Below are 8026 nucleotides of genomic sequence, written 5' to 3'. Positions count from 1 at the left end.
GGTGGATTTGTGTGTGCGAGGCTCTGGCTAGCAGAGTTTGGAGTGGCTGGTGGGTTGTTTCTTTTGGGGGAAGTCTGGTTACAAGAAGCGGAACACGACGTTGAACATCACTTTGAGGCGTGCGAACGGCGCGGCATACAAGTCCAACAGCAACGCGGCGATGCCACCTCTTCCATGGCGGCGATGCTACTCTTCCGTGGCGGCGATGCTACCTCTTTCATGGCGGCGATCCTATAACGGCCGCCATGCACTAACATAATGCCTCCTCCTACTAGGGAGGCTTCACGCGAAGAAACGGCGTCGTCGCGCAGTTGGCGGCGGCCTATTTTAACCCACGCCAGCCATCCTTCTTCTAGGATACACATGTAGGCCAGGGCTGCGATATCAGGCTACCTGGTTCCATAGGCTTGGCAGCTCCACCGCAAAGCCAACACCCGGCTCGCTATCAACCCTACACAAGCCCATGGCACGGGATCCGCACCAGATCCTACGCCAGCGCTGCTCTCGGGTAGCAAGGCCGCGGCAAAGGGCCCGAGCATGTTCAATCGTCCACGGCGCTCGGCTATGGGTTCCCGGAAACTGGAGGTCCTCGGGTTCGTTCTTCTCTAGCATGCTTGAGTTTGGTCTATACCATTCCGCAAATCAACGCCTTACTAGGCTACGACAGCGAGACTCGCCTCCTTATTCTTGATGGCCACAATAGCTATATAACGGTAAGATATGAAGCCTACGCTTTCTTTGAGCCTGCAGTCTCACATTATTACAAAGGACGAGTTCATGACTACCTGCTTCCACAACAATATATATCTCTGCTTTCTACCGGCCCTCCCTGAAGTCCCTGATACCCCCGTGTCAGGCCGCCAGATAATGGATATGAGCAAGGGGGTTAGTCCAGGCACAAGAATGAAGTTCAGAAAGGCCGCCCGAGCAGTTGAAGGGCTTCAAGCCGAGTTGGTTTTGAAGCAGGCACGAATCGAAACCCTAGAGGCCGAATTGGAACGCTTGAAGCCAAAGAAAAGGAGGAAAATTCCAAACCCGAATAAACGGTTCATGACTTTGGCTACCATGCTACTGGGTGGCGAGGCTCAAAATGCAGCTCAAGCAGAGCCGCAAGAAGAAGAGGTGGATGAAGAAGACGACAAGGATGACGCTGCAGATGACGAGATTCCACCTGCAAGAATGACTAGATCAGGGCGTGCAACCAGGGTGCCTATACAATATATGGATTGAGCGACTAATCAGCTACATTTTTCCATGTTTTATTTGTAAATAGCTTCACAATTGACCATGCTACGGTTATTCACAGTTGTAGTGTTTTGGGTCATTATCGTCATTTTCTGTGGACGGGAGAGGATGGGGTGAAAACTCATGTGTGCACAAGCACAACGTGTTACGATCCTGGCTCAAGTCTGCAGGAGGCGCCGGAAGCCAATTGCTAATTGGGCAGCACAAGTGGGCGGGCCGGACCCCACAGGGGCTCGGTGCAGCCAATCAGGTAGTGTTCTGTGCGGAGCGGGCGCTCTGTGGGGCTCCCGTGCTCTGTGAGCAGAGCACCCGGGGCCCACGGAGCGCAAAGAGAGAACTCTGATTGGTTACATGAATTAGACATACGATGACCGTAGCCACGGTCTTAGATAGTTCTTGCTTGATTCTTCAAGCAAGCAATACACATTCACTGCACTCATATACTTTTGAGTGGCATTCCGATTTGACTGTATTACCCGCGCGATAGGAGCTTGCTGTCACGGCACGGCGGTAGGCGCTGAGGCCCTACGGGTGCGTGACCATACTATAACCCACTATAGAATTGCAGCCTGACGGCTTGTAATTCTGGCATCCTTTTGGAAGGTGTGGTGCAGCGGTAGTGGGTGTTGCTAAACGCCGTCACACTTGCCCTTTGTTCTATCTTCATAATTACCAACCCCAGCATCCTGTGGAGCCCGTGCTCCCTTACAGACAGACGACCCTAACAGTCGAGTGGTTTGTAATACAACGCTATACTAAAGGGGGTCTTGACAGAATAACCAGTACGCCAGGTTGACTTTCCGCCCTGATTTACGAGTACTTGTCCTCAGTCAGCACCCGATAACCAGCGGCCCAGCCCGCAAATTGGCAACGGGACGACCAACACAGCAGAGACCAAACGGCTACGAGCTTGGCACGAGAGCATACGTTTGTGGAGAGTCATTGATTTGGCCACTCGCCCCATGCACTACAGCTCTCCTTAGTCTCCGAAGATGGCTATTAGCGCCTCGCGATAGAGATGCTAATATCCGTCCTTGAAGTCTGAGGAGAGCTGTGATGCACGGACTGAGCGGTGCCACGCTAAGAACGAGAATAAGTTATACTCTACTCCCTCTCTCCTCTCTCCCCCCTCTCCCTCCTCCTCCTCCTCAAAAGCCCAGAGACAGCCAACATAATATTAGCCTCTCGTGTCTCCGCAGCTGCGAAAGGCCCAGAGGGGGCCAACATAATGTTAGCCTCTCGTGTCTCTGCCAATCCTTGTTCTCGTGTGGTAGTAGCAGCAGCTGCTCCAGTAGCAGGAGCAAGAGCCAGATGGTGAGCAGCATGACGAAGCTGCCCACCATGAGGCTCCTCCTTTCTTGACCGGATTCGGTTATTTTGTGTGTTTTTTGTACGTGGTTCAGGTTCCCCAGGGTTATGTCGCTCCCGGGCCGTCTGTGGGGAGAGAATGTCAGGAACTGATGTAACTATGTAGAGACGGTCGGGGATACTTGGGCATTGACTCTTTCTTCTTTACCTTCTTAGAAGGGGGTTTCTTGTCGGCCGCCATGCTAAACGGCTTCTGGGCTCGGCGAATGATGGCTTGCTGTTGATTTTTCTTCCCGCTCTCGCCGGAGGTGCGATTGTGATTCTGTACGGGCGGATATACCGCGGGCTTTGCAGCTGGCTTGTTCTGCCAAGCAATGTTGCGTTAGTCGGAAGGGGCAAACAATTGATTAGGTACTGGTGGCGAGAGAGCAGAGGTTGCGACCAAACTAGTTTCTTGCTGTCTCCATGTTCTTTCGCCACCTATTCCTCCGTTGTCCAAGCAGTAGACAGCAGACAGTAGCCCAGAGAGTCTGCGAAAGATATACATAGATTCAGTTAGGCCCCACCTCCGATGGAGGGCTTGGGAGACGCCAGAGAGGAAGAGGGGTCCTCACGGACGAAAACGGAAGTGGGAGAGGGGGCTGCTGCTACTCGCAGGTGCGGAGATCTGGCCAAATGAGTGATCGTCTAGATCTTAGGCGTAAGAGGGGCAAAGTTGCGAGCTGAATGAGGCTAGGGCATGTTGGGGCACGTTGGGGCATGTTGGACTCGTCGAGAGACGAGGGGGTAGGAAACACGCAGGTGAAATTTCAACGCTCGGCGGCGGATAGGGAATAAATCCTGGGGAAGGTGCTCGTCGCCGAAATCAAAAGGGCAAGAGAGAGCTGGTAGTGAAAATAAGTTCGTGGTGCAGTTCTTACCTGTGCCGCGAGGCGGAGATCGCGCCGTGCTCGGCTCAGGTTTGTGGGTGAGGAAAGACGAAGGGAGAAGAAGAGGACCCGAGGGCTGGCTGGACTTGATAAATAAGAGGCTAGGTGTGTGTGGCCTGTGGTTTGTGTGTGCACGACTGTGTGTGCACGACTGGCCCTACCCCACAGCAAAGGAATGAAGCTAAAAGTGGCGGTCGAGAGTAGTAGCGCAGCCAATGAACGTGCGGACGGTTTGTGGTTGGGTACCTGAGGTAGGTATCCGTGTACATTCCAGGCACCAAAAGCTCTACAGGTGGGGTAAAATGGAAGAGGGACGTACCCCAAGCCGTTTAGATCGGAGATCCAAGTACTAGGCAGTATCGGAGGTAGGGCTTGAAGCCCTGGGTACCTTCCTGAGCTCGTCTTCTGCTTCTAGCATGTTCCAGCCAATGTATGAATAATAAATGCTCTTTGTCCCCTCCCGGTTTGAATGTGCTTCTACAATCTTATTCTTAGCTCTGACTTGAAAGATGCTTGCCTTCTTGCCCAAGCCGCCACTCGTGCCCGTGCTCACCACAGCATTTAGCAGACTTTGAGGAGCTCGAGGTCGTATGGGATTAGAAGATGCAGCCAAGTGCCTCGGTCTACCGCTGGCCGCAGGATTTGTAACAGTGTGCCGTTACGGCAGCAGACAAGACAACGGATACCTGTTGCCTGGCACACTGAGCAGCAGCGGCTAGGTATATGGTCGCAGCCCCCAGCACAAGATTACACTGTGACTTTCCGCCTAAATAATTAATGGCGGACTTTCTATCTACTAACCAGTACGGCTTTGTAGCGCAGCTGTGTCGAGCTTCTACGACGTAGCTTTCTCGGCCGAGTTTCTATCATCTTCATGTGCCTGGCATACCGGGCGTCACAGGAATTCGCCCAGCGTAGCAAATTTGCCGCAGTTACTCGGCCAGCTATGAAGGCGATAGGACGAGGGAGCTATTATGCCCGAGAGGCTGTACCATGGAATTCACTGCAGCTCAGCGCCTGTGGGTCTTGAAGGGAGACAGCCACTTTCATCTATTCATGTGAAATGCAATCCTCCTCGGGAACAATAGGAATACATGCTGGCGATAAGACTCCACCCGTCCTATTATGAAGTCCCTAGCCGACTCGCAGTTTGGAAAGCGTTACGGTAGTGGGTCCAGGAGTAGAAGGCAGTTTTCAGAGAATAATAGGAATACTTTTTCCCCTGGGCCCCGTGGTTTATGGCCTAGGATAAATTACCCTTCCGTGTCTGTCTTCCTTCTTTCTTTCCCTCTTTCTTCTTCAGCCAGCCAGTCAATCAGTCTAAGGCTCCACCCAAAAACCACAGTCTCATCTCGAACACTATTCTCTACGATATATTCACGCGTCACGCGTCAACATAGTAAGTAATCCCATCCCGCGGGTATATATCATCCACCAAGAAACACCATCTCACAATATAACACCAAACAGCGCCTACACAAATAGCAAGAATGGACGTCACGTCCTACATGTATCCACACATCCACCCGGTTCTACAGCTGAATCGCGACCTAGCGCAGTTCGGCGTCTTCGTCGCCGTGACTGACGTGCAGGGCGTCGAGCACATGCAGCGCACTTTCCAGGCGCAGCCGGCGGCGGGCGGCCACCGCATGGCGGTGCTGCCGCTGGCCGACCTCGACGGCCCGGCGCGCGTCGCCCTATTCTGCCGTAACCTCCCGGCTCTACTCCTGCCCCTGCGCGTCTTCATTATCCGCGCCCACGGCGTCGAAATCACCTTTGCCGACGTCGAGTCGGCTCTCTTCGCCTTGCGCTACCGCCGCCCTATCTTTATGGTCGGCTACTGGGCCGCCGCCCCCGTCAGCGCCATGTTTTTTTCCTGAGCGGCGCGTGTTTGGTGGAGAGTGACGAGCGCCTGAGAGACTTGTGATGGCTGACTTGGTAGCTAATTGTGGCTTGTGGTAACGTGTTTTGCGGCTAGCAGCTGGGGTAAGCGCGTAGGAGAGGGAGAGCGGTTTTTTGGACGAGGCTTTTTTTTCAGAAGGGACGCGTCTTTCGAGGGTGGGCTTTTTTTTCAGAAGAGACGGCGTCTTTTACGGGGGCGTCTTTTACGGGGCGTCTTTTACGGGGCGTCTTTTACGGGAGCGTCATTTACTGAGGGGGGGAGCTGGGCCGCGGGCGTAATGAACTTGTTTTCGCCGTATCTTTCCCTTGTGATAACCATTTATCACAAAATATGGATTAATAACAAAGGAAGAACCTGGAATCTACCACAACCTGATTGGTCAGCTCCCGCCACCTACTTTGCCACTCAATCTTGCCACCATTCACAACTATAAAAGAGAGGCCTTTGACCCTACTAAAAGAGGTAGAGGACAAGACAATTTTAGACCCTTTGAACCTCCCAGTACCAGATACCCTGCCCTGTGAATGCGCGTGACACCATTCTATGTTGTTTGCTCTGAAGCATTATATGCTCTTTGCCATTTATAATGCCCGTTTCATATGTCCAAAGATTATTCGAGATCGTCCTCGATGCCTACACCCCCATACAAAAAGTCTGTGTACACAGGCCTTGGATTTCGCAGGGTTTGGTCGAATTTATGCTTAGCAGGAGTGTTTATGGTCCGGATAATACGTGTCACTCGTTTCCCGCTTCGCCGCGGTTCGAGTCTTCTCTGTTTCTAGAATACACTGAGAATGGCACGGAAGATTACAATTTCCCTTCGAGGCTTGCCTAGAAATCTGGTCAGCTACTCAAAGCCGGTCGTGAAAACGGAAAGCTCCAAGCAGGCAAACAAGGACCCGCACGAAGTGAATACGTACACCTCAACCGTCAAGTTCGAACCATCAGCTAGCGAGAAGGAGGCATTCGAAATCCAAGAGGGCTGTCCGTCGAAGCCGCCTCTAGCACTTTGGGACCTGTGCGGGTTTATGCTAGCTCTCCAATCACGACGAGGATAGATGGGACAACGCCGGCGAAAGCATTGCCGTACCTACCTTCTGTTTCCAAGCCCGCTGCTTACGGCCTCATGTAATGAAGGACTCCCACGGGCCAGTAACTAAAACCTCTGTGTTTCTGAGCCGTCCACTGCTTCGTTGGCAAATTCGAACCAGGGCGCCATATTAAGAACGCGGCGTCGAAAGTAATTACTCGGCGGTTATTCCTGGTTTTGCGCCTGCTTCGGATAAAGGACGGGAATGCAAGGCACGCTGCAGGGCGGACAACATCGGGTGCGGCACAAACAGGTTATAAGGTGTGGCCGGCCCGGAAATAAATATCAGCGAGTGTCCAGCGGGTGTGTTGGCCGGCAAGAGCGCTATTTTAGACGTTTCGAAAATCGAAACGGTTGGCAGCCCGAGACGCGGAAATACAGTGGGCATGCCGCTGATCAGCCTCGCCCCGGGAATTTCTGAACTCAAGAGGCGCAGATCCGTGCCAGCCAGTCGCCAAATGGAACTTGCGTCCCAGAGCCCCACCCACCCCCTCCCTCTTTGGGTTAGCACGGTGGGGTTAGCACGGCGAGACGTAAGACGCTAAGACAAGCCCGTAGTGTAGTGCTTCGACGGCGCCAACTTTAAGTCATTACCTTCAGTTCAGATGCACAAACAAGATTTAAATTGCAGGTGCGTATTCGACGCGAGCTGCCCCCACCAAGTTCCAGCGGGCCGCCGTTCTTTGTTGGCCTGGCCCCGGCCTATTCCCGTCTCCCTAACTGAGTCCGTTTAATGTATTAGTCTAGTAGTTACTTACGCAGTAGTCTAGTAGTTACTTACGTAGTAGTCTAGTAGTTACTTACATAGTAGTCTAGTAGTTACTTACGTAGTAAGTAGTTACTTACGTAGTAGCGCAGCGTGCAGGACAGCGAGTGGACCTGGACCGCTGTGGCCCGCAGCCCAACAGCACCTACAGAGGTCATCGCTTACCAGGATATGCTGGCGGCTGACGGCGGGGAGTACGCAGCTGTCCCGCCGCGTCATCATCGCAGTTTGTCGCCCGTAAATCCCTGCCAGGCCGCAGCAGATCGATCTGCTCCCGCCTCTTCCGGTCCCCGACTTCTCTCGCGGCGCTGTTCCTTGGCAAAAGCCTGATTGCACGCACCTCATCAACCACCGATAGTTTGGCTCGCATTCGCGCATGGAACCGATACCGATGCGATATAGATGAAAATCGCGATCCACTGCCAAGACACTTGCACGACCACGTACGGAACAGACATCGTCCGAATTGCTGCGGCAGGGCCAGCGCTGCAGTTGCACTCGCCCAGCCATGGCCAGAGGGAGGATAGTGAGCGTTTTCCTGGCCGTCGCCGTCGCCGCCAGCCATGCAGCCCTCAACGTCGACCTAGACTCTTCAGGTGAGCGAGCCCGACCACGCAACGGCAACGGCAACGGCAGCGGCAACGGCACTCGTCGTTTGCTGCAGTGGCCTAGGCCTGTGCTGCCATGGCTCGTGGACGTGCGCTGACCCCCGCAGACTCAATCAAGACGGCCGCCGGGGCCATCGCCGCCAACCTGTGGACCTACTACGTGGGGAATCAGCCAGG

The 8026-nt window shown here is 53.7% G+C and overlaps 1 protein-coding gene across 1 annotated transcript; it reads left to right on the top strand.

The window, feature by feature from the left end:
* Positions 1-4427: 4427 nt before the first annotated feature.
* On the top strand, positions 4428-5622 carry B0T26DRAFT_713655 (uncharacterized protein). The gene is made up of 2 exons (XM_060442134.1): positions 4428-4881; positions 4953-5622. Exons 1-2 carry the CDS (start codon positions 4608-4610, stop codon positions 5360-5362), a joined length of 684 nt encoding a protein of 227 aa, XP_060297379.1. The 5' UTR covers positions 4428-4607; the 3' UTR covers positions 5363-5622.
* The last annotated feature ends 2404 nt before the right edge of the window (positions 5623-8026 follow it).

The sequence above is a fragment of the Lasiosphaeria miniovina genome (assembly GCF_030549165.1).
Source record: "Lasiosphaeria miniovina strain SMH2392-1A chromosome Unknown B0T26scaffold_4, whole genome shotgun sequence".
Taxonomy (NCBI): Eukaryota; Fungi; Ascomycota; class Sordariomycetes; order Sordariales; family Lasiosphaeriaceae; genus Lasiosphaeria; species Lasiosphaeria miniovina.
The sequence above is the reverse complement of the archived record's forward strand: the minus strand, read 5'-3'. Positions and strand labels throughout refer to the sequence as shown.

Excerpts from the sequence above, each read along its gene's own strand:
- B0T26DRAFT_713655 (XM_060442134.1), top strand. The coding sequence starts at position 4,608 with ATGAAGTCCCTAGCCGACTCGCAGTTTGGAAAGCGTTACGGTAGTGGG. Across the intron at positions 4,882-4,952 it reads ACGCGTCACGCGTCAACATA|CGCCTACACAAATAGCAAGA; the intron begins GTAAGTAATCCC and ends AACACCAAACAG.